The 25,805-nt window shown below is 39.4% G+C and overlaps 6 protein-coding genes across 10 annotated transcripts in view; 4 read left to right on the top strand and 2 right to left on the bottom strand.

Annotated features, from left to right (window-relative positions):
- LOC129721976 (probable serine/threonine-protein kinase kinX) overlaps nt 1-3,556 on the top strand; it is a 118,699-nt gene extending 115,143 nt beyond the window's left edge. Inside the window, exons 5-7 of one of the 4 annotated variants that reach the window (XM_055675123.1) lie at nt 687-1,181; nt 2,103-2,357; nt 2,433-3,556. In XM_055675123.1, the coding sequence (XP_055531098.1) occupies nt 687-1,181; nt 2,103-2,357; nt 2,433-2,474 (792 nt within the window). In that variant the 3' untranslated portion in view covers nt 2,475-3,556. Of the gene's footprint in view, nt 1-443; nt 1,182-2,102; nt 2,358-2,432 lie in introns of all 4 variants that reach the window. The other 3 variants (XM_055675122.1, XM_055675121.1, XM_055675124.1) reach the window with 3 other exon arrangements.
- Nucleotides 3,557-15,282: 11,726 nt separating this feature from the next.
- LOC129724851 (fumarylacetoacetate hydrolase domain-containing protein 2) lies at nt 15,283-16,820 on the top strand. Of its 2 annotated transcripts, XM_055680091.1 has the most exons (5): nt 15,283-15,414; nt 15,512-15,681; nt 15,760-16,156; nt 16,219-16,550; nt 16,607-16,820. In XM_055680091.1, the coding sequence occupies exons 2-5, from the start codon at nt 15,536-15,538 to the stop codon at nt 16,764-16,766; spliced, it is 1,035 nt and encodes a 344-aa protein (XP_055536066.1). In that variant the 5' UTR covers nt 15,283-15,414; nt 15,512-15,535; the 3' UTR covers nt 16,767-16,820. The 2 variants fall into 2 exon arrangements, with proteins under 2 accessions (XP_055536066.1, XP_055536067.1); XM_055680092.1 differs by lacking the exon at nt 15,283-15,414 and having other exon boundaries at nt 15,430-15,681.
- On the bottom strand, nt 16,785-17,606 carry LOC129724852 (39S ribosomal protein L35, mitochondrial). Its single transcript, XM_055680093.1, has 2 exons — nt 17,438-17,606; nt 16,785-17,384 (listed from the first exon to the last, which is right to left on the bottom strand). The coding sequence occupies exons 1-2, from the start codon at nt 17,460-17,462 to the stop codon at nt 16,849-16,851; spliced, it is 561 nt and encodes a 186-aa protein (XP_055536068.1). The 5' UTR covers nt 17,463-17,606; the 3' UTR covers nt 16,785-16,848.
- A 252-nt stretch (nt 17,607-17,858) lies between these two features.
- LOC129722290 (uncharacterized) lies at nt 17,859-18,603 on the top strand. Its single transcript, XM_055675616.1, has 2 exons — nt 17,859-18,094; nt 18,288-18,603. Exons 1-2 carry the CDS (start codon nt 18,001-18,003, stop codon nt 18,500-18,502), a joined length of 309 nt encoding a protein of 102 aa, XP_055531591.1. The 5' UTR covers nt 17,859-18,000; the 3' UTR covers nt 18,503-18,603.
- A 251-nt stretch (nt 18,604-18,854) lies between these two features.
- Nucleotides 18,855-19,799, bottom strand: LOC129722289 (U1 small nuclear ribonucleoprotein A). Its single transcript, XM_055675615.1, has one exon. It carries the CDS (start codon nt 19,673-19,675, stop codon nt 19,025-19,027), a length of 651 nt encoding a protein of 216 aa, XP_055531590.1. The 5' UTR covers nt 19,676-19,799; the 3' UTR covers nt 18,855-19,024.
- A 3,450-nt stretch (nt 19,800-23,249) lies between these two features.
- Nucleotides 23,250-24,828, top strand: LOC129722428 (quinone oxidoreductase-like protein 2). Its single transcript, XM_055675873.1, has 3 exons — nt 23,250-23,568; nt 23,632-24,251; nt 24,313-24,828. The coding sequence occupies exons 1-3, from the start codon at nt 23,404-23,406 to the stop codon at nt 24,719-24,721; spliced, it is 1,194 nt and encodes a 397-aa protein (XP_055531848.1). The 5' UTR covers nt 23,250-23,403; the 3' UTR covers nt 24,722-24,828.
- The last annotated feature ends 977 nt before the right edge of the window (nt 24,829-25,805 follow it).

Raw genomic sequence — 25,805 nt, 5'->3', positions numbered from 1 at the left:
AAAATTCTTGCGCTGGTAAAAAATTATTAGTGACATGGACTTAATGATAATAGACTCATGCTAACAAATGTGCAATGATGAGCCTAAAGTTGCTCAGACTATTCACATTCTTTAGTTGCAAATCGATTTTAGAAATTACGGTTCCATTATAAGAAACAATATTGGCTGGGAGGATAAAAATTTGTTGAAAAAGCGATAATACCACCAAATGATAGCTATGTTTACAATCCATTACTGAATCTTACGTTTGACTATTTATGCCCACGAAGACGATTGCTTATGTATGTTTGGCTTACCAATTCCTTCCTTTCTGCATCCTTCATCACAACATGCACTGAATCATTTTCTCCCCAACATGTAGAGAACGCACATCCCACGCACATTGTTTACACTCCGTTTATGTTCCCAGTTGCTTACACTCTCGACCCCGCCCTTCTTTTCAGAACTCCCGTCCCTCTAGCAACGACTCGTCCCAGAGCAATTCCAACAACCTGCCGGCCGCCGCCGGTGGCAGCTCGAACCCACCCGGTTTATCCTTCAAAGATGTCCTGGTGCAATTTGCCAAAATGAGCCAATCCGATCGTAATTTGCTCTCCAATCTGAGCAGCCTGACCAGCGCTGCTGTGGCTGCCACAACTGCAACTGCCTCAGCTACAACCAATTCTTCATCTTCTTCCCATCAGCAGCAGCAGCAATCGCAGCAGAATGCTGCCGCCAATCTTAGCAAAGGAGCGTATCCAGAAGTTACGCTGCACCCGGTAATGAACTCCAACTCTACTTCCGGCACCAACGCCGAAATGAATCATACTTCTGGAAGCCATACGAACGGCACTAACCAATCACAGACTAGCAACAGTTCGACCAATTCCTTACTACATGGAATCCTAACTAAATCCTCTTCCCGGCCTAACGCCACCGGATTTACCTCGTTCTCGCCGACCCTGGCCCGCCTATTGACAGCTCCGGAGCGGATGAGCTCACAGGCAGCAACCGTCACTTCCGGCGCTCTAGCGAACCTCCAGGCCAACACCGGACTGAATCTGTCCAAGTCGAACAGTGAAATCACGATAACCCCAGTCGTGGCGTCCAACTTGCAGCAGTCACTGTTGGCCCATCAGCAGCAGCTTCAAGAGCAACACAAGCAGCTGCAGCGGCTACGGGAGCAGCATTTCCTGAACATGGTGAGTGTTCCGATGGGCGAGGAAATGCAGTTGTAGGGGCTTTCGAGGGATCATGGCTTCTTCAGACGAATTTTTGATGGAGCTCGCAAAAGAGCACTAAGTGCTTGTGATATTTGGAAAAAATATTTTCACAGAGTTTTGTTTCAGCTTTGCACAAAACTTAACAGTTTTTGACACCATTTGTGCAAAATTTTTTGTACATTTATTTTCGAATGTTTATCAATCATGTTGTTGAAGACACCCACCTAATCCAATAAGGCGTTTCTGTATAAATTTGAAGAAATTGCATGAGGAAAAATAGCACAAAATTCACTTCTCTGATTATGTAGGAAAAAATACTAGAAGAAAACTAGTTTCAAAACAAACTTTCGCAATTTTTTAAATTTCAATGATAACGTCAAAGCCTTAGAATTTGGCAGATTTGAAAAAAAAAATTTTCAACTAAAGCAAAATCAGATTTCGCGAAGTTTTTTTCCGAACATGAGTTTCTCAGGGTCCAGCCGTTCTCAGTTGCAGCTAGAAGTGGAGCTAACAAAGTTTCTATGAGGATGTTTCAGTTTTCTTTTATTAAAGTACGCCGGTTTGTTGGTTTTTGCATTACTTTTTTATGATTAATCTGGTGAAGGTTTTTCCACACCACGTTCGTCAGTTGTATTAATATCATTAATCGGAATTATTCATGTCATTACTACCGTCAACTGTGTTTTAGCACCAGTCAAGAAACTGAAAAAGACTGAACTGTCGTGCTAATTCAATAATTTGATTATAATTGAAGAACCGGGCCGGATTAAAAAAAACTTTTCAACACCTCTTTCGAAGCCAATATCGTTGACGTCTTTTTCGAAAAAAAAAACAACCCTTCTCCACAGTGCACGTGCTAAAGAAAGAACCGTATTGAACTAAGCGCATCTCCTTTTGCAGGACGACGAAGCGGACGACAGCGTCGATCGGCTGGTAATCGACGAGGGCGATGACCATCATGGTTCTTCCGGTGCCCCGCGTGCCGACGGGCAGCACCACCGGGAGCGGGAAGCGAACGTGGTGATCACAACACGCGGCGGAAATGGGCCCGACTTCGAGAATGACGTCCCCGAGTGTCAGGGATGCAAAAAGCGGGAAGCGCAGTTCGTGTGCGCCGGCTGCGGCAATCAGTGGTACTGCAGCCGTGAATGCCAGGTGAGAAGACTGATGAGCGCGTTGCGTAAGGCTGCTTGCGTTTCTAATATTAGACTCTTTTTTTGACTTATTTAGGTCAACGCTTGGGACGACCACTCCGAAGTTTGCACAGGCTAAACGCGGAAAACTCCAACGCTGAACGACTACGTCTACCACTACTACTACTGCTTTGAGAAGGTATTATTTTTATCGCAAATGACTATTTGAAAGCAAACATAATAAGACACATTGAACTATCCATTTATCCTAAGAAGCGACCACACTGCAGCATAACTAATCAGTATAGGATTTCTAACAAAACCAAGCAAACCAATTTGCGTAGAAAATTTTCAATCACTTGAGATAGCATCCCTAAATAATTTTTAAGATAAAGATAGCAGCGGATATGGAGCACTATTGAAAGATAAGAACATTCCCTCCGTAGGAGGGCAATAGAGAATAGATCGTCACGAACGAATGTCCGATTCTTATTGTTTCATTTTGATACCATAATCGGTTAGGTGTGCAATCATTCTCCAAAGAGGAGCAATAGAAACACACGCATATAACATAGCATTAGAACTAAGTTGCATTTCTTGGTTTGATAAGTGAGATAAACGTTTACAGGAAATGACCGAATACACTTGGTCCAATCTTAGTTCTTTTTAGTTTGACAGTTTATTTCAGCATGTTTCATTCTACTTCGTTTTCTTCTTGGTTTAAACAAGAAAAATAAGTGTCGTTGAAAAACATGGAGTAGCAAAAAGTAACTTTTAACTTTAGAGATTTGATTCTTTGAAATATTCAACAAAATCTGAAAGGTAGAATTACTAGGAAGATATAAAAGAATGACAAGTGATCAAAAAAGGAAAGGTAGATGTGTGTGTACGCAAAACAGTGGAAGAAACTACACTTATTTAAACATTACTATTAATTACATCCTGTAATTGATCTTATATATTTACCAACACATTTATAATACCAGTGCACAGCTAACATACATAAATATCGTAACTAAGGCATTGAAACTCTGAGTATGGCATACTGAACAGTAGCAGTAGACGACAAAATGTGTGGGAAAGAATGAATAGGTCTGTGGTCAGTTGGCTCTCGATGTCACTGGCGTGATGGTTTAATAAAAACACGTGCACTAAATCGGCACGGGTTTGCGTGTGCGAATTCGATTGTAATGAAACAGAAATACAGTGTAACAGCATTAAGTAATGGACGTAAATTGCAGAACAACTAAAGCAACCGAAAGTGACTTTCCCTTGGTATCGATTTTATTTTAGTCATGCTTTTTTTGGTACTTCGTGTTTCAACATTCTCATTTTCAAAATTCCAAATAATATAATAAATCCCCACAAATCGAGATCTCACTTTAAAGTTTCAATCCACAGAGCGTTAATCGATTAGATGATGATGACTTCATGTATCTATTATTATTATTATTCAATTAATTGATTGATTCCTAATACATGGTCGAGTCTACTCGGCTTCTGTATAAGTCCCTTTGTTTTTGTTAAGTCGAGTTTTCGAATGTGAGGAAGCTCCATAATTATACAAAACCAGTCTTTGGTCGTATACATTAAATTACACTGCACACTGGGCCAGGATTGGAATCTAGCAGAACGAAATTATTAGCGCTCTCAGCGTTTGACCAATCGGTTTTCGATCTTCTACAAAGTTTCTTGGTATAGTTGGGGCTTCAATTTGGATGTTTGAATTAGTTTGGAATTTAGCCGCGAAGAAGATCTTGTAATTTTATGAAACTTTAGAATATACAAAATTTTCAACTCTTCACGCTTCAGAGATTTTTTTTATATAATTTATCTGAATTTCACGTTTTATTGTGATAATTTTATGAGTTCATTCAAATTAATTTTTTACAAACTTTTCTCGATAGAAATTGAATAATTACATCATTTTCTTCCGAGTACAGAAGTTTTTTAAGTACTTGAGTGAAAATATGACGCAAAATTTGAAAAAGAATACAAAATTGTGTGGAGTAGATGTCTCATCGGGTAGCAAGTATTAGCGAATTATGATTTTTTTTCTAAAAATTGTCCATCAAAAAAGCTTAATACAGTTCCAGGGCCCTGATATTCTATCCAATCGATTTGCAGTCTTCAGCAAAGTTTCTCGGTGTAATAAGAGCTTCAATTTGATGTTTAGTTTAGTTCGCGATTTGGCTGCTGAGATGGCGCTTCGACACCAATTTTTTATTCTGACACGCCATCACAAAATTTTATGTAACTCCGTTTAAGACACAAAACTTCTGTCTCTTCAAATTTTAGAAATATATGCGTTTTTGCTGAATTTATAATTTTTCTTTACCGAGACACGATTCTTTTAAACGGCTTTTCAGCGCCAAAACCGATTTTTTCCAGCATAAAAATCTACTACGGGACTTCACTGTTTAGTTTCCCATCCGATCGAATACTTTTTCATTGGGATGTCGAAGTCCCGTTCATCTTTGATGCATTTTTTTTGTGTTGAATGCTGAAACTAACAGGGAAATTAATGTTATATTTCAGGGAATATCATGGAAAATCAGGGAATTTATTTTTGAAAACTTTTTCGTCACGCTGAATAGATCATTTAAAATATATTTGATCGTTTAGGGAAAGACACATGCCACACTACTAAAATTATGAGTCAAAAGTTAAAGAAAAATGAACATATCGTCAGCGGCGATGGAAATATGGCTCAATTGTCGTTTCATCTTGAATGTACAACTCAAGATCTGTACACGTTATGACTAAGTTTGAATCCTCTCAATCCGCAATAAATAATGCATTGGTTTATCGGAGAAAACAGACAAATGATTAGACTACATCAGCTCTTAGAAGCGAGGTGCCCGTGTTGATCTTTTTTTTTCTCTCCATACGTGGCGAAGAAACAGAAAACGTAATGTGAAGTTTAAAAGTGAGCTGGGAATCCAAAACTACTTCCTAGTCTTTAACTTGGTTTACTCGCTCGATTTCTGTCCCTAGCAAAGCGTATTTGTAATGTATAGTAGGGTGGGGCAAAGTGATCTATTTTCCAGAACCAAGTTTTTTTGGTTCCATTTGGCGCCCCAAACAACCCTAAACTAACCAGAAGTCGATTGGTTTTGTCTCCGCTTGGCGCATTGCATTTCAAATTTGTATCAAAATTTATATGGGAAAACCTACTTTTTTGCCTTTATCTTTCTAAAGAGCTCAATAATAATCTAATAATGCACTACATTATGCGAAAGTATAGAATTTTAGATGCCTAACAACTTTACAGAAGGCTTTTAAGAGCTAGGATGTCCCTAAGAAGAACTATAGCTGTTCAAAGTTGAGTATGTCGATTCAAATGCAGAAAATCTTGTTTCCTGCCAACATTACCAATGTACCAGCGCCAGTAGGATTCCCATCAGAAATAACCTGTCGTAACGAGTTTATACATTCAGCTGGATCAAACAAACAAATCCAGGTCAATATTCTAGGCGTAGGTAGAATCTACAACGTGTTTCAGAGGTTACTCCTAATGGAAATCTGACTAACGCCGGTACACTGGCAGTGTTGGCAGAAAAAAATATTTGCAACATAAATTTCGACATACTTAACTTGAACAGCTCTAGTATTTTTTGGGACATCCTAGCTCTTTTATGTCTTCGGCCAAGTTGTTAGGCATCAGGAAACCTACCATTTGAAGTCATGAAACCTATGGTTTGAGCCATTTTGAGCTCTTTAGCATGGAAAATGCAAAAAAGTTGGTTTTTCCATACAAATCTCCATATAAATTTGAAATGCAATACGCCAAGCGGAGACAAAACCAACCAACTTTCGATAAATTTAGGATTGATTGGGGCTCCAAATAGAACAAAAAAAAACTTGGTTCTGGTTTTCTGCTATCAAGTTTCGTTTTTTCCATGTAACGATTCCCCACCCTAATGTATAGTCTGTTTTTTTTACCACGAAAATGAAATAATCGATGAACGGAAATAATTAGATGTAATTCCGTTGGCCCCAATCGGCAAAAATATGTAGCTGATGTTGAAGGGAGTGATGGTGCTTATTACGGGAGTCAATTCAAGTGAGATTGAGAATAGGACAAGTGAAATGAGAATGTTTTCCAGCAGATCTTGACGTTTTCTGCATTTCTAAAGCAGGTATTATACGAAGCGAATATTTGCTATTTTTAGTACGAATTTTATTTGCACAAAATAAAATCCGTTCCAAAAATAGCAATATTTGCTTCGTGTAATACCTGCTTAAGACATTTGGCATCGAAAAAATTTCTTTCATCGGTAAAAAATTGAAACTTTGACCGCTTTGGGGCAAGGATCGAATTCTGATTTATTTCGTTACTGAAAAATAATCCAATATTCACCATTAGATCACAAATCAATCAATTTTCCTGACTTATCCCTTCTTCGTGGAATCATGCCACCGTTCAAAATGGTCGTGAAATAATTCCACGCAAAACGTCGTTTATTCCGTTTTCACTTCAGTGATATGACACTCATAATAACCCAGATTTCACGGCAGATGTCACTTCGCGACGTTTTTCTCACTTACGTGAGTCCCGTAATAGGACTGTATTCACTTCACCGTAAAGCGACTCCCGTAGTAAGCATCACAGTCTTCAATTGTGTGAACTTGAAGATAGAGTTTGTGGTCATCCGCGTAAGACAACCGTGGTCCTTCAATAACTAAGTTCACGTCGTTAAAATAGAGCAGGAAGATGAGCGGTCCTAAGTAACTTCGCTGCGGTATTCCAAACGTTATCAGGATTGACAATCCCTAATAGCAACGGTTAGACGGCGACCGTTGAGGTACGATTGAGACCACAGTAAAAGATTACTTTTGATTCCATGATTGTCAAGTTTTGCGACGACTATGCGACGGATCAGTTTATCAAAGGCAGCTGTGAAGTCTCTCATTCTCGCACAGTAACGTTTCAGGGACAGTTTTATGTTGCATATGCATAGAAAGTGATGTTCAGAATCTATATTCAATATCATTTTGATGAAACAAATGTTCGAAAAACTAGTGTAAATGCAAATATTAATTTAAAAAAAGTTTAAGGTGTAAATTTCCTAAAACAGTTTTCAAAGTAAATGGAGGTGTTGCGGTAGAACGCAACTTGTCGCAGTTCCACAGCTGGCGATCCAATCTCATTATTCTATGTTAAAATGATCAGAAGAAACACACAATAAAGCTATTCTAGTCTGTTGGTTGTAACAACAAGTCCTATCGTGCGCGATCAGGAGAACTCGATTAAGCGGGTTGGCAGCATCCTATGAGAATTTAGTGAAACTTCGTAGGTGTGATGTAGACCTTACTAAACTAAGCAGCTTAGCATACTTCATTTTTCGAAAATTTATCTAGACCAGCGGTTCTCAACCTTTTTTTGTCCGCGTACCCCTTGGCGATATTTTCCAAATCAATTGTACCCCCTGGCTTGGAATGTTCTCGAAGAGTGGGAGAGAGTAGTGGTAGATCATATTGTGGTAGTCTAGTTCAGGTTTCAAATTGAACTGTGATTTGTTTGATTGCTACAGTCATGTTATAAGAGCAAGTTTGAACAACAGAAAAATTATTAAAAAAAAATTGCTTTGTCCGCCATTACTGATTTTTCTTTCGCGTACCCCCTGAAGGCTCTCGCGTACCCCTAGGGGTACGCGTACCCCAGGTTGAGAACCGCTGATCTAGACTAACATTTGAAAAAAGCTGATTTTTTTTATGAATCGATATATCTGAGTAATGAGTAAAGTTGTCAGAGGGTGGTATAGCCTGTTGAGCAAAATTCCTCCAATAAACTCGGTTCCTGGCCGCATTTCTTCAGTCCCGTTGGCATCCAATGCTCGTCTGGTCTTACTTTATTTGTAACCTCGTTGCGCTCTTCATCTTGTATCAACCGGATTGCCAGTGAACGCTGGTTTGAGGTAGTTGTTTAGCATTCGTGCAACATTTTCTGCCCACCATCGAGATATTGGGTTCGCCAGAGAGTTGCTAGAGCTCGTGATTTATCCTCCTTCATCCTTAGCATCCGTCGGTCGAAAACTCCGAGTACTCTTAAGTTCTCCTCGAGCAGTGCCACGTCTTGGGGCCGTAGCGAACAACCGGTTATAAAAGCGTTTTGTATAGGAGCAGTAGGCACGACTACTCTAGATAATACGCCTCCGGATCTCATGGCTGGTATCGTCCTCCGAAGTTATCAATGAGGTAGGGCAGACGAATTTGTCGACTACCTCGAGCTCATTGCCGTCGATCGTCACATTACTGCTTAAGCGGGTGCTGTTGGGCTCGGTTCCATTAGCCAGCATGCACTTCGTTTTGGACGTATTGATCTCCAGCATAACCTTCTCTGCCTCGCATTCTAGTCTAATGTATTGCTTTGTCACCGTTTCAAATATTCTGTGGACAATGCCTACGTTATCGGCAAAGCAGATGAATTGGCTGGATCGGTTAAAAATCGTACCCCGTATATTGAACGCCGCTCGTCACAAAACACCTTCTATTGCGTTGAAAGAGTAGGCAAGAGTGCCTTGCCGATGTCCTCTGCAGAATTCGAATGAGCCGGATAATCCACTCATAAATGACGGATGACTTGGAAAAGCAGTATGTCGACGCGACATTTTAGTATCGAAACAGTGTTCTTCTCGTCTAACATCTTCTGACACTATTCGTCGAACCACTCATTCCGTCGGCTTCGTTTCACATGCTGTTGGCTGTTTTCGTGGTGCTTAAATAGTTTTCGAGGCCGCGGTCTTCGAGCGAATGCGCGTGGTTTTCAGCGACGTCGATTTGCCTTAGTCGCGCGAGATTGCACCGCAGCGGGCGCTGGTATCGAGCGGTTGTGCACAATGGAGAGATTTGGGCCAATCTTTACCATCACTAGGTAATGGTCTGAGTCGATGATGGCGCCACGGTAGGTTTTGACGTCGGTAAAGTCCGAGAAATGCCGACCATTGATCCTCAACCGCCGCATTCGCGGAGTGATCGGCTAATACCCTTCTGTATCTTGCCCATCACTATAAAAGCTGTACCCAGCTCATGGGTATCACCGCAGTGACTGCGACGCAGTCTACCACAGCCATCCCGGACATACGTACCATAGAATCTTTCCAACACACCTTCTGCAGCGCTGCGGTGTTGAAGTCACGGCTATTGAATTCACCAGCAAGTACTCGAGTGCTTCCAACGAAATTGGGTTGTTTAGCTACTCACGGATTTCTGATTTTTATATATCAGGTATAAGAGTGTTATTTTCTAAGCAAAACCTGATGTTTTAGAATTTAGTATAGTTGTCCTTTAATTTTTAAATGAAAAATAAAAAATCGCTCCAGATCGCTACAATGACAGTGGGTATATGGTCGAACTGTCATTGTAGCGATTTCGAGTGATTTAAAAATTTGAAGAAAACGATAGAAAATTTTTGAAAATCACGTTTTGCTTAGAAAATGCAGCTCTTCCAGATGACATGAAAAACTGATACAGCTAAACAACCCAATTCAGAGATCGGCCCTGTTCCATGTTCCGGGTTTCCAATCGTTAGTCCTGGTGCAGGCTCGCAACCAACCCCACTGCCTTGCAGGAGGATCATCGTCGCTCTGCTGTTTCATGTTTCGAATACCACCAGGACTTTTGGCTTTGGTGTTTCGATTATTGGGTTCACTAACAGAACGGTAGTTCAACCGCTCCCAACATGGAGTCCGACACTCGAATTGTTTAGCTATATTAGTTATATGTTATATACACACTTAAAACTGGATCTCGAGCTCGGCGAAAAAACATCCGAGTTCACTCGGCAACTTTGGATTCAACCGATATTTCAGCAAAAAAATGCCGGTTGCCGAAAGTCGTTAGATCATTTTGCCGAGACTTCGTCCACAAAACTAAGCTTGACGAATCTCGTCTCTATTTGCTGAATTTATCGTTAAACACTGTTGATGCCGAGGTCAGCAAAAACATTACTGGTATCTCGGCATACATTTTACTTGTTGCCGTGTTTCGGCAATACAGCTGGCATTCTCATGAACGAGTTGCCACCATTTTTCTTAGTGCGAATTTATGCGTATTACGTGTGAGCAAACAGGAAGCAGATACAAGTTTGACTGAAATTTGTGCAAATTACAAGTGTTTACAATCCGGTAGCCGAAAAAAATGTAGTTCAGATTAGTGGGAAGTGGCTGGAACTCAAAAAGTGTAGTTTCAAATCGTGTGAATACAATATCGTATTTGTTTTAAGCATACACACTTAGATTTTATTACCGAGAACTCAACAGCTGATAAATTCAGCGAAAAAAACTTTGCCGAGCTCAATCAGCTGTTGGGAAATTTGCCGAGATAAATTAAGTGTGTAGGCATTAGACGTAGTTTTAGACTAGATGTTTTGCTCAATGCCCTACTGGCGAGCAAGATAAAGATAAGTATTCAAGATTTATTATGAATAAATTTCTTTACTTACTAAAACTCATCGAGCTTATAATTTATCTTCTGAAAGAAAACTACCGAATTCACAGCGGAACTATTCTCTGCGATTGGATTCCACTGAAAATAAAAACGAAATTCCAGCGAAACTATTCTCTGTGATTGGATTCCACTGAAAAAAAAAAAAAAAAACGGCTCTTTACTGTGCCGAACATTCAGCTTATATAACCGAAAGGTCGTTAGACTGGTTTGCCGCTCCTCGGCTGGATTTGCCGAGAGCACAGTCAACTGTGTACCGCGATTCTCGGCATAAACTGACATCTGTCAAATATTGGTTTTCCGAGATTCTAGGCAAAAGAGATTCAGCCGAGATGGTTGCCGAGCACTCGGCTGTCCAAATCTCGGCACAAACAATGCCGAAATTCGGCGAAATTTTTTAAGTGTGTATATTATCTGAAAGAGCTGCGTTTTTTAAGCAAAACGTGATTTTCAACAATTTTATATCGTTGTTTTTCGTTTTTGAAATCACGAATTAAAACTGCTCGAAATCTGCTCGGAATCGCTTCAATTCGCCCACAGACTAACAGACATAACACTTCGAACGAATTTTCAAAAATATCATCGTTCGGATGATTTCAGTACGTTACGAAGGTAACAGGTGACAGGGTGATGGTCTCTCCTGCCTGCTATTCAACATTGCGCTACAGGGTGTAATGAATCGAGCGAATATCAACACGCGGGGTACACACCTAATTGCGTAATGTTTTCTCGGTAAAATAAAATACCGAACCTCTTGAAAACATTTTAGTTTACCGTTGTTCAGTGAGAAAAATACTCAGAAATCGAAAACCGAACGTGTTTACGGAATGTCGTAAATATTTTTACCGAAAAAAATCCGTGAATCCGAAAATTTCAGAGTCCAGTAAAGTAAAATACCGAATCTCGGAACCCTGATATCATTTAACCGAGATTTCGTCAAACAATAAAAACTCTTACCGAGATTTCGAAAAACTGAACTGTTAAAATAACCGGCGCTTCACTAAAAAGCAGGTTTTGCGGCTGTTTATTATTATGGAGAATTCTAAAAATAATAACTAAAATATTGAGTGAGTATAGACTATTTTCTCATTTTTTCTCAGATCTCGTTTTTTCGCTGCTTTTTTCTCTTTTTTCAATCAATTTTGTAGGTTACCAAGTTGCTTCGCAGGATGGAAGTTACAGAATGATAGATGTAACTTTATTTCGTATTAGCAATAAAACTCTCCAGTTTTTACCAAAGCTGTGTTAAGTTGAATCAGTTGACTTAGTAATTAATAAATTCGTTTCAATCATATTTTGGGTTATCTGACGAACAAAAATCGCAACCTCAGTACCTCAGTAAATTTTACCGAAGTTCTCGTAGTATTTTGACAGTTGAACATTACCGAGAATCTCGTTAAAGTTGACAGGTTTTTGATTCTTGCTTTTACAGAATCTCGGTGTTTTAATGTATTACCAAGATTTTTACCGAGATCTTATCTGTTAAAATCTCGGTAATTTATTTTACCGTACTCGGTCATAAAATCTTAGTGTGTACGATTTTCAACAAATCCAGTCAATCCGTTTGCTTTGCTGATGATATGGACATTGTCGGCAGAACAACTGCGGCGGTGCGAACAGTTCACTAGACTAAAACGGGAAACAGCGAGGACTGGGTGACAGATAAATGCGTCTAAAACGAAGTATATGCTAGCCGGCGGAACCGAAGCCGACCGACAACGCCTAGGCAGTAGCATTACGATCCCCGGCGATGAGTACGAGGTAGTCGATGAGTTTGTCTATATTGGCTCACTGGTTACTGGGGACAATATTACCAGCCGAAAGATTCGGAAGCGTATTATCAGCGGCAGTCGTTCCTACTATGGGCTCCACAGGCAATTGCGTACGAACATACTGAGCCCCCGTACGGAGTGTAACCTGTTGTTCTCTACGGGCATGAAATATGGACAATGCTCGAGGAGGACCTGCGAGTGCTCGGAGTTTTCGAACGACGGGTACTAAGGACGATCTCTGGCGGCGTGCAGGAGAACGGAATATGGAGGCGAAAAATGAACCACGAGCTCGCGCAACTCTACGGTGAACCCAGTATTCAGAAGGTGGCTAAAGCAGGACGGATACGCTGGGCAGGGCATGTTGCAAGAATGCCGGACATCTACCCTGAGAAGATGGTGTTTGCCTCTAGTCCGGTAGGAAGAAGACGACCAGGGGCGCAGTGAATAACCGGTGGACAGTGCATAACCGAGTGAATTGGAAAAACTTTATAAATCAGGCCATGTTATGAAGGAATGCCAAATAAGTAAAATAAACAACGTAGGTAACACTAGCACCATCTGCTGCCGTGTTCGCGCTGTGTTTTGTATTTCGACATCAGCGCTAGCGTTACTGCATGTGTCAAATGGGGTGCCACAAAATTTTTATAAGATTGCATGACAACGCCCCAGACGGCGTTGTCGCGCGATGACTGTTATTCGATTGAAATGATCGTTTTTTGTTACGATGGAACTAGGTTCCAGTGTTATGTCTGTTAGCCTGTGGTTTGCCCATCATGTATCAACTGTCATTCAAGCAATTTAGACCGATTTTTGTTCTTCATTCAAAAATCTGAAAATAGCGATATAAAATTTTGAAACGTCGCGTTTTGATCAAAATATTACACTCTTTTGGCTATTTACGGATTTTTGAAATCCGTAAATAGCTAAACAACCCAATTACCTTCCAAAAGAAGGCCCCTTCCCTAGCAACATACGACCAGTGATTCTCCCGGGGTTGGTTACCCGATTTTCCCTAAGGTTATTCGTACACCAGTCGGCCACACGGAGAGGATCGAGAGGATAGGAGTTACTGGACAAGAGGCTAAAGGATCCCCAATTTCTTTAATTGGGCTATAATTTCTTGAATGATGGTACTTCCTAATGCAGGGCGTCTTCCTGCACAAGAATAGTTCTCTATGACTTTATCAACCCCCCGGACGATAATTGGACAAACCTGACGATAAAAGAGCTGACATTCTATTTATTTTTCGTCGACGATTTATGATTTATTTTTATATACCAACTTGAATCTAAATTACCTTCGGAACGATCATCTGATTTTGATAGATATGATTGCATTTGAAAGGTATTGTTAAAAACCTTAAAATATTAGTTAAATTTTATCTCAAAAAATCGAGGGTTTGTCCTGCTGGCTTTGATATTTAAAATAAAATTGCTTGAAAAGGAGTTAGAAAAAGTTAAATATTAATTGAAAAAGAACTCAGAGATAAACAATGAGTTTTTTAAACGATGGTGAAGGAAATTTGCATTTCATGTTTTTTTTAAACAAAAGGAAACAATCAACTACAACTTTGTCTTTGGTAGGGATACCATCTGGTCGAAGTAAGAAATCAGGACACCTTTTCTCGGCAAAAATTTGACTTAGCCATTCTATTCTTCGATGTATGAGCAAATATAACACGTAATATATGATTTACCCTTTAAAATACAATAGAAAACTCTTTTATTTACTGTACATTCAGTAAATTAGTTTTTTATTCAGTTTTTTTTACGCGTTGATACGTACCTCGTGGAAAGACGCGGTAATTAAAAAATCCGCGTGAAAAACCCGTTAATTCGAGAATCCGTGTAGAAAAATACATAGTAAAAAACCTGAGTGTATCTCTGACGAGTCACTTTCATCAAACCACTTTAAATTGTTACGCATTAGTTGATATTTTAAAAATTCAACACATGTAAACTGTTTCAACTTAAACTTAAAAAATGCCAGATGCTTAATGGTAACGGTCAACGCGTGGAAGATTCTTCTTATTACTCTTCTAAGATTCAACAAATGAAAAAAATTCGATCGCAGTGAGCGTTGCGACCTTGAATCGAAAACATTTCGAGAGAAACGATTTTTTGATCGATCACTTTCATTTAATCATCACAACTTATTAAACACCTTTTATGACACGCTATTTGCACGGGTCGATAGCGGAGGGATCACTCTAGCCTTCTGAACGAAAACCACGCTTGGGAGAGTTACTAAAGCTGAACCATTACCAAAATGAAAAGACGCTCCGGAAAAACGATGAAAGCAGATAGGACCTTTGTAAAGTCTATCTAGATTTATTGAACAATTTTCGAGAATTCTGCTCATTACCACACAGCAAAATTAAATATCTTAAGAAAATCAGGACAAGTGCTAAAATATAAAAAATAAATCAGGACGCTCAAATAGAACTTCAAAATCAGGACATGTCCTGCTACATCAGGACGGATGGTATCCCTAGTCTTTGGTGATAATTTGATCGGATTTGAAGTTGTCAAGTTGTATTTTAGGTATTTTAATTAGTTAATATTCACATGAGTCCTGAACTACTGTAAAGTAAATGTTTTATATTTACTCATTAACCGATCAAAATACGAAAAAACTCACATTTTCTCTAAATAATTAATAAGAAAGGGTACGGTGTACGTTAATACGCAAATGAATTCATTCTCATTTCTCGCAGCAAATGCGATTTCATCAATGAACAGTTCCAAGTGTGCGTGTCCTTACGAAGTGTTTGTTTTGATTCGATAACACGATTTTTTTCGGCAGAAAAGAAAAAAACCCGGTCTCTCAACTGCAACACATGTTGGCTGCTGCTGTCTGTGAGTATGTTGTGGTGAACGACTAAAAATAAAGCGATAATAAATAAATAAAGCATTTGACTTAAGTCACCTTCTGTGGGGTCTCTATTCATTCCAGCCGGTTTAAATATTTCTGCTCAGAATGAATTTCATTCGAACGAGGTCTTCTGTGCTGCTTGGTAGTATTCACCGCAGTTCGTATTCTTGCTTTACGCCTGTGGGTTCCACGAGTATTTCTAATCGTTCGACTGATAACAAACAATCACTTCCTAATATTTGCTCTGTACGGTAAGTCATGCCAGTGAAATGGTTGTTATCTAATTTATAAGTTAAAAGAATTGTTTTTTTTTTTTGCACCGACTTCAGGCTCTTTTCAAATTCACCATCAAGCAGAATGAAATTTGTCCAGTTCAACACCGGTTCCGACAGCAAGCAGCGGCTTGGTGTGCTGTCATCGGATGGCACCAAAGTTGCCGACATATCGAACAGCTTCTCCGGTGATCTGATCACTCTAATAAAATCGGGTACTTCGTTGGATGCAGTTAAGGCAAAGGTGGAAAAAGCAAGCAACATCCCTTTGGCAGATGTTCGCTTACTGTCACCGGTAACCAACCCTCAGAAGATTCTTTGCGTTGGACTGAACTATCGGGGACACTGCGAAGAGCAGAACAAACCCATCCCGAAGGAGCCGATGTTTTTCAGCAAATATGCATCGACCATCGTGGGACCGTTCGACGGGGTGATTGCACACAGTATCACCGATGTGAGTTCGATTAGACTTTTGTAAATTGTATTTAGCCAAAAAAATTTTTTTTTCCATTGAAGCAAATCGACTGGGAAGTTGAGCTGGCAGTCATCATTGGAAAGGAAGCGAAGCATGTGTCTCGTGCGAATGCCATGGATTATGTGTTCGGTTACACGGTGGCTCAAGATATCTCCGCTCGGGACTGGCAAAAGACCCGCAATGGGGGACAATTCCTGATCGGTAAATCAATGGACACTTTCTGTCCGTTAGGCCCAGCTGTGGTGCACAAGTCGGTCGTTTCGGATCCATATAATCTGGTTATCAAATGTTCTGTAAATGGTGTGGAAAAGCAAAAAGGAAATACTAACGAATTGGTATTCAGAATAGATGATATTATCGAACGGGCGACACAGTAAGTTCTTTAATCTAGAAGTTGGACATATTTGTATATAACGTTATACATTGCAGATCAATTACGCTTGTGCCTGGGGACGTCATTCTCACTGGAACTCCGGCCGGCGTCGGTATGCACCGTAATCCACCGGAGTTTCTCAAAGTTGGGGATGTTATCGACAGTGAAATCGAAACGATTGGACAAATCAAGAACAAAGTCACTGCTGATCAGTAACAATGATCACCACAAGTGTTAAGTTTGTCAATAAATTTTTATTAAATTTATCAACGTTCAGTGACTACTTTTATTAGCGTTTTTAATAGCGCAACGGTTTTCTCCTAGTTTCGCGCAATTCCTCCCGGGTGTGATACGGCGTATAAGGGTCATTAATATAATGCCGCGGGCGCTTCCAGTACTTAGTTACCATTTTATCCAGCAGCGTGGCCTGTTGGGAGTTCACAAGCACGTGTTGTCGCAGACGTCGCTTACGAGCTGCTGACTTCTTCCACATATGCTTATGCCGCCCGGCTCGTGTCCTTATCCATCCACCCCACTCTAATCGTTTGAAACGCTTGATCACCGCTTTCACAGTCTTCCTCTTGCCTTTACGCATCGAAAACTTGGTAACCGTACGACATGGCTGCTGTAGGCAGATGGGTCCACCCACGGTTGCCACATTCAGAGTGACTGGGTTAGCTGGCACTGAACCAAAGCGGAGGCTTCGTGGGTTCAAAGTTGGATGGAAACCCGTTTGAAAGAAAGTCGAGAATTTGCTGGCTAACGAGGAAACACCGGAAGTTGGTTTCGCTGCCAATCTAGTAAATGATTGTGTGCACGCAAGTTGACGGATAGCTGGAAGAACAATAGATGACGACTTGTTACAGAGTAAATATTTGAAATTTTACCCGTCGAAACAATGATGCGTAGCATTTTATTGCAAGTCAAAAATTCGCTTTTCAAATATTCATCACTGTATTGCAAAAACTAATGATAACCGTGATAACCGGGCGCCGCTAGAAACGTAAAAATAACAAGAATCACATAACAATATTCGTGCTTCACTTCCTACCATGTGCTGTCAAACCATACTAAAGATGCCAGATACACAGACAAATCAGCATAAAACTTATATACTGTATTTCGACACAAACGTTTGCCTACAGATTATGTACAATCTAAAATACATTCTGCAAGTTAAACATTGAAAAATTGTGTCGGCAAGTTAAGTTTTTAAAATGTAACTGAAAAAATTCATGTTAAGTTTTTCACGCCCATTTGAACTTTTTCGGAAACCTAAACAGGTCTGGTAACTCTGGAGCATACAGAAAATAAAAAAACGCGAGTTGACGTTTTGACAAAAATCACATGGATCGAATGTTTTGCATCTCACGCTTGAAGCAGTTCCCAGTGTTTATATCCAATTAAAATACTGATTTTTCCTGCATTCTATAAATAACGAGTGATCAAAATGGCTCAAGGAAAGATGAAGGTAAAATCTAAAGCACCACCAAGCAGCAAAAAAGTCGTCAGTAAAAAGGGAAACGCTTTCAGTAAAAGAAAAAGTGAGTAAATTCGTTTTAAATTATTTAGTCTTTCGTGCACTTTTCTTAATTCAATTCAAAATTTTTAAGCTAATATAATAATTCAAAATTTTTAAGCAGTCACTATTAAAATTAAAATCTTTAAGCTATTATAGCAAACTTATGTTTGACTAGACATTCTCAAGAGTCAAACGACCATTAATCTATTTCACAGACGCCCCAATCCAATCCAAGAAGCATAAATTTCAAGAGTCTGCCAAACTGAAGCAGGCTGTCAGCAAAACTGTTAACAAGAAAAATGAGGACGAAATTCGGAAGCTGGTATACGAAGGACAGAAGAATCTAAGTCAAGCACAGCAGGCAGTTGTGGAGCATCACAAACGACAACCAACATCTAACCAAGCAGGAGGTTCTTCCTCTTCCAAGTGATTGTAAAGAAAAACCTTTGCTTTACCACAGATTCCATTTAACCATATTTTGTGCTTTCTCTTGTATGTAAAATAAATAAATTGATTGGTTGTTTGAATTAACGGTTGTATATTAAGAGCATTAATGTTTACAATAACGCTTTACAAATATAGATTTCATAATATAACAGTTAAAACTACTTACCTGGTCGCTATCAGGCTTCAATTTTTTGCAAAAATACTAGCAAATGAAGCTGCATGTCCAGTTTCATGATAAAACTTATCGTCTCACACAGTTCAGACGGTGTCCATTAGGGATATGTGTGATATTTCTGGCAGTCAATCACTGCGAAACCCAATAAAAACGAAACGAATGTTCTCAAACAAACAAGACATCGCACAGCCGCAGAAGTAGTAGCAAAACCATGAAAGCGGAGTGCAATGCTTTTTGCATGGTTTATTTAAATTCACATTCATACCAAAAACGTTGATTCGTAATCTGTGAAATAAAGACTTAAACCTACCGCGCATACAATTCCGCAGCCTATTTCTTGGCAAAGGAAATCTTCATCGCGTGCGTTGGTGTTATTTTGAAACCCTGCAGGGCCTCTCGGGCAGCACCGCTTTGCAGCTCGGTTGCGAACTCTACAAAGGCAATGTCGTGCCGATTTGGTACCAGCCGCACTTCCTTGAAACCTGGGAACTGATTGAACAACATGGACAGCATCATCTCGTTTGTTTCCTCCGGAAGATTGGTCAAGAACAAAATTTGATTCGGTGGCTGCTCGGCGGTAGCCGAATTGCTTGCAGCTGCGCCGGATTCGGCATTCTTCTGCTTTTTTGATTTTTTCTCCTCCTGCTGAACTGGTTTTGGAGCCTTTGCTTTCTTCGGCCTTTCCTTGAAAGTACCCTTCAGCTTGGCTATCAGATCGCTATCCGTCTTGGCGTAGTTAATACGCATTGGCTTGTCGTAAAACGGGAAACCTTGCATCGTCCGCATAGCATTACTTGCGCTTCCGATTTCTTTGAATACGATGAAGGCTTGACCACGCATTTTAAGCGTCTTCAGAGCTACGATGTCCATTATTTGTCCAAACTGGGAAAAGATGGCGTAGAGCGACTTTTTCAACTCCTCCTTTTTTATCTTCTCGTTCAGATTGTTAATGTAAATCGTATGATTTGGTCTAATATCCATTTTGATTGAACTTTGAGAACTTTTCTGATAAAACTGAAAATCACTCGAATTTGCACTAGCAGAACTAAAGCTTTCTGTATTTTTTCTCTACCTTTTGCTGTCAACCGGCGTGGTCTTTGGCGAAATGTCTACACGGCCTGTCTTTTCTACACGCATCGTCAGGGCTGTTACCGAAGTCTGAATTTAATTACTCTGACAAATATGAAAGCATTGGGTGTCATTCACAAACAACAGCATAATTGAACTGCGATTCAACATTTTTACCATTCAAAATAGGTTTTTACGATGCTTGATCGTTTTAACTGATCGACTGACGAAACAAAGTTTGAAGCAGTTTAAAGGTTGATTTATCAGTATGAGTCGATACAAATCGATAGTTAAATAAAGTGATTTGCTAGGTGATTTGTATCCAAACTAAATGATATACAGGTAAATTAGTCAGAAATTGAAATTGGCTGGACCAAAATAAATGAAGGGAGAATCGATGCATCAAATTCAACATCCAACGAATTTTTCATAGGTCATTTGAAAAAGCTGCGTTTTCTAAGCTAAACGTGACATTTAAAAATGTAGAAATTTGGGTTGTTTAGCTATATCAGTTTTTTTATATCAATTGAAAGATCTGCATTTTCTAAGTAAAACGTAATTTAAAAAAAAATTTATCGTTGTCCTTCGCTTTTAAAATCACGATTTAAAACTACTCGAAATCTGCTCGAAATCGCTATAATGACAGTTCACCCATATACCAACTGTCATTGTAGCGATTTAGGGCGAATTTTTATTCTTCATTTAAAAATCGAAGGATAATGATATACAGTTTTAAAAAATCACGTTTCGCTCAGAAAATTACACTCTTTCAGATGATATATAAAAATCGGATATCCGTGAATAGCTAAACAACCCAATTGTTCTTCGGTTTTAAAATCACGAATAGGGTTGTACAAAATCGACACGTTACTGCCAAGTGGATTCCACTTACTTCTGTGCTAATAGATGAAACATTTTATATTTAGGTGTAATATACTTGCGTTTTAGTGCACGGCACAAAATCAAGGACCTTAAACTTCGGTTTTCCATGGCATGCATACCAAAATCAATCTTTTCACACTCAGGTACTAATGCTAAAACACGTCAAATGCCAAAACACGTCAAAATATCGTGGATTACAATAAAAATCGATATGGGTTGACATGTTAAAATGATTGGGTTGGTTTATTGGTATTCATGTGTAATGAGCATTTGGTATGAGCGTGTGATTTTTTTTCAGAGTATGTATCGTTTCCAAGCAAAGCGAGATTTTTTGACAATGTTTATCGTTGGACAAAAAACTGCTCGACAGTTCACCCGTCAATTGTCGTCTAACACATTTCGAGCAGTTTTTTGTTCTTCGTTTAAAATTCGAAGGACGACTATTACAATTTTAAAAAATCTCGCTTTGTTCAGAAAGGAGTGTACGACATAATTTTTTTAATTAACGATTTGTTGAGAAAAAATAACTCTTTTAGCTTATACACACAATTAGGGGTGACATTGCGCATCTCATGTCGAGTAACTTGAACAAAACTAAATGATCGCTGATGGGCTTTGTTTCGTTTATTGTTTTTTTCGACTTTGTGGGTTATATGAACCAAAGGACAAACGACAATGACAGCTCCTTTCAAGCTTGAAGCAAAACTGGAAGTGTGTGACATGCTCGAAAATAGCAAAAATCGTTCGAATCGAGCTGCACAATCACCCCTGTTTTGGTTATGGCTATCGTGGTGATTGCAAATAGGTAGATGTCTTCTTCCGTTTTTGAGTAATGGATGTTTCTTGTTTCCTATTCAAAATTTTCCTAGCATTGCCGAAATTTATTTTCTCTCTTCAATAAGACGTCTCTTCAACACTGCAGGGACTAGTTATATATTTAGCAACAAGACAGACAATGAAGAATATGAAAAAAGATATTCCAAACAAACAGTTTTGTCGATTTACAGCTTAATAAGCTATTACTCAGTGGATTATGGCTGAACTATAGCTTAACAAGCCGTTATCCAACAAAATTGTTTGTTGGGTTTTGTACTGTCCCAGATTTCGAGCCTGCCCCCAGACGCACCTATGCTGATGCACTGGGTATGTAGGGTAGGGAACCTGTTTCATGCAGTTATTGAAGCATCCCTAGGGGCTAGACAACTTTATTTATAAGAGAAATATTTCAGTAGTATTATTCGATATTGGTGGATATATTTTAATATACAAGTGCGCCGGCTACGAACGTGTCAGGGAGGTGGCTTAAGCCGTTCCTTACCATATGTGACATATAATACTGTCCCATTGTGGCTCCATCATGTCGATTTAACGTATTGTATAGCAACCTAAATTAGAAATAAAATTGTTTCAAGTGTGCTGGAAACCCATGGATAAGACCGGTATTAGCTAAAATTGCACTGTATTGCTTGTGTCGAAAAAACACAGAGAATAATAAACCCTTAATTCATTAAAAACTAAATGTTCAGAAAATTGAACACATATTTTGGATAGGTCCACTACAAAAGGCTGAAACACGAGAGGCTGAAATCCAAAAGGCTGGAATCACGAAAGGCAGAAAGCTACATAAGGTTGAAAAACACGAAAGGCTGAATCGAGAAAAGCTGAAAAATCATAAGGTTGAATATTCACAAAGTTCATTTCTAAAAAAACACTCGCGGCCTTCGGCCGACTCGATTGTCTAAGATGTATGCTGTCCTTACTCGCTATCGCTCATTCGAACTAAACTAGGGGATCACCCCAACGAGTCAGTAGACCTAAAAAACGAGAAACGGGCTGCATCCCCCCCCAAACCATTTAATACTCAAACATTGAACTCTGTCACTTTATGAAGATTTGCTATTCATGTGTCCGAATTTTTCAACGATTATGATTCAAGTTACAAAACTTTCAGCCTTTCAAGTTTTAGCCTTTCGTTCATTCAGCCTACTGTGGTTTCAGCCTTTTGTGCATTCAGCCTTTCGTATATGATACATACTTTTCGGCCTTTCGAGTTTCAGCCTTTCTTTACAAACCCATTTTGGATAACAATTTAATTTAACCGCAGACAGACGTCTAAGCTGAGTTCCAAACATGTGTAAAGTATTTTGTAGTATATCAATTCGTAACCAGATAGCGCTACCAGTGACACCAGCCTCGTACACCAGCGAAAAAAAAATGTATTGAGTGGTAAGGTAACCAGGTGGTGCTAGTGTACAGGTGACTTATAACGCAATTCTCTTTGAAAATTTACACGGAATTTTTTATTATTGTTGTTCTTGCTTGAACGTCTGTCTGTGATTTAACCAAATATTTACTCGAACAAAATTATTGTTTCCGCTTCGCTGCTGAGCGTATAGACTATTTAACGAGACGTTTCTGAACTGAAATCATGAATGAAATTTTGACCGAAAGCTCGGAACCGCTGGCATAATGCACGCAAAAGCAACATCAACATCAGCAGGATCCGTGGTACCTGTCAGTTCGTAAAATGGTCTATTCACAAAAAATGTAACTCCATTTTGTCGGAGATGTATGCAGTAAGCCCGTGAAACACGAACCAAAATAATGCTCATCGTAAATGTTATGACAGCCGGCTATTTTACGAATGAGATTGGTATTATAGTTTTTTTATACATCGTTTTTACATGAAATCGTAATGTAACTGTTCTAGCTAGTGAAATCATTTCGATGTTAAAAGTTTACGGTCTAAGACGAACAAAATGCTTGGTGTAGTTATAAACTCGTTCAAATATAGAGCAGCGACAGTAAGCAGGAGTATTACGATCGTGCTAAGGCAATCTCACAAAGCAGCAGTTCTACGAGAAGTGGGTAAACCATTGGTTTTGGAAACCGTAAAGCGAGTCGATCAGTTAAAGCATGATGAGGTAAAGTTGACATAAGAACGGAACTGAGAATTGCTGCATTTCAAAATCATTTTCTTACCGTAGGTTCGCATCAAGGTACATTACTGCAGTCTTAACACAACGGACGTGCAAATCATCTCCGGGCAGCATACGGAACTGAAGGTTCCACTTCCATTTATTCCAGGTCATGAAGTTTCCGGTGAAGTGGTTGAGATTGGATCTAGCAATCCGAACTTTCTAAAGCGTGGTGACCGGGTTGTGGCAATGAATGACTTGCAGGACCCCAATGGAGGTTTGGTAGGGGAAATGGTGGTTAAAAATCGGGACGTGTGGCAGGTTCCATCGGAAATTCCCCTGCGAGAGATGACGGTATTGCCTTACGGACACGGAACAGCACTGCTGACATTCGCTTCGTTCTGTCCACTTCAAGAGAACGATTTGGTACTGATAACTGCCGGTCCTGCCGGAATGGGACTGGCAGCGATTGATTTAGCTGTTAATGTGTACAAAGCGAAGGTGATCGCCATCTGCGATACCGAGAGTAGTTCGGATTTGGTTAGAGAAAAAGGTGCTTACAAGACGGTTAGCTTTGGCAAAAGCTTCACCAAGCTTTACAAGAACATAGCGGATGCGATGGGAGAAAAGAAGGCTAAAGTAGCGTATGACGCAGTCGGGAACGGATTGCTTCATTTGCTGGCGGATTTGTGAGTTATAACAGAAAAAATAGTATTTTTTGATTTATAATTGTATTCGATTTAATTTCAGTGTGGACCCCGAACAAGGCGAGATGTTTTCAGTTGATCCATTCTACACTCCTGAGAAACTCAAGACTTCCAAGCCAAAGTATGACCTCCCGAAGAAAAAGGAACGTACAGAGCAAGACGATCAAAATGCTGCCAAACTGATTGATAGCGTCAAACATGTCGATTTGTACGAACATCCAGACGAGGACACGTACCGGCAAATGATAACGGATACAATCGAGATGCGAGCGGAAGGCATGATTGCTGGTCATATTAGCAAACTTTTCTTACTGAAGGAAATCCAGGATGCGATTGCTTTCATCGAGAAGAAACAGTGCACTGGGAAGGTATTGATCGACGTCAAGTGCAGTGATGATGATGACTGCGAAGATGAGAAAGTGGAGGGAAAAAAGGAGAAGAAGGAAGATTAAACAAGCGTCAGTTACTTAATTTGCGTTACAAATCTAAGTTTAATAATTTGTTTTTGAAGTCCGCTCAGACATTGCAACTAATATATAGCATTTATTATTCTAATAACATGAATTTTATTTCATTTGACCATTCCTTAATTATGCATTTATTATTATTCATTATTATGCATTTTTTATTATTTATTAAGTCGTATATTCGATCAAGAATGGGTTTGCTCTGAATAGGGTTGTTAGTTTTGGGTTCAAACTACATCATCTTTAAAATACGAAAGAAAAAAGTCCCAGGATGACAGATATGGGCAAAACTAAGTAGGAGGCAACTAAATTATATGTGAGAGCCAGCATTCGCAGAGTTCATACAGCGCTCACTGGTAAAAAATTAAGTTAATTAACATTAAGCAAGCCTCCCCAGCTGGTCTCGAGGTACGATGCTGGCCTAACAAGCCAGTCGTCGTAGGTTCGAGTCTTGACTCGGGAGAGACTGTTAGTGTCAGTAGGATCGTAGCGCCTAGCCCCGCAATTGTCCTGTACACTTAACAGTTGGCTGCGAAGTCTGTGTATAGTAAACAGAAGGTCAAGTTCCGAATCGGAATGTAGCACCAAGGCTTTGCTTTTGCTTCTTTTAATATTAAGCAAGCATTCGGGTATATTAGGTCAGGAATTGAAAACAACCTGAAAACTGTCGGAAATAAATTGAAAAATAATGTGGAAGGTATACCTGAAAACTCCATCGTAAAACTCTGTGGTAAATCTGTTTTCTGAAAAAAAAAAAAACGGAACTATTAATAAGGCTGATACAAATTTCGAATTCTTTTTATGTCCAAGGTTATCAAAGTTAGCAGAGGGGGTGGCAAAACATAAATAACACCGAGACGAAAAAAAAATGTCTTTGATCAAAGTTTGTGTGCAAGTTATGACGTTTGTAACTTGCACTCAAATAAATGTTGAAAAATAACACTTTATTATTATTATTTTTTTTTCGCTTGCCTTTCGCTGGCACTCTCGCTGTCACCTGACTTGTTTGTTGCTAAATTAAGCATTTATGCTGTTAGAAAACCAACGAAATGAACAAAACGGTTTGAGC

Source organism: Wyeomyia smithii, chromosome 2 (genome assembly GCF_029784165.1).
Source record: "Wyeomyia smithii strain HCP4-BCI-WySm-NY-G18 chromosome 2, ASM2978416v1, whole genome shotgun sequence".
NCBI lineage: Eukaryota > Metazoa > Arthropoda > Insecta > Diptera > Culicidae > Wyeomyia > Wyeomyia smithii.
This window is presented reverse-complemented; position numbering and strand designations above follow the sequence as displayed.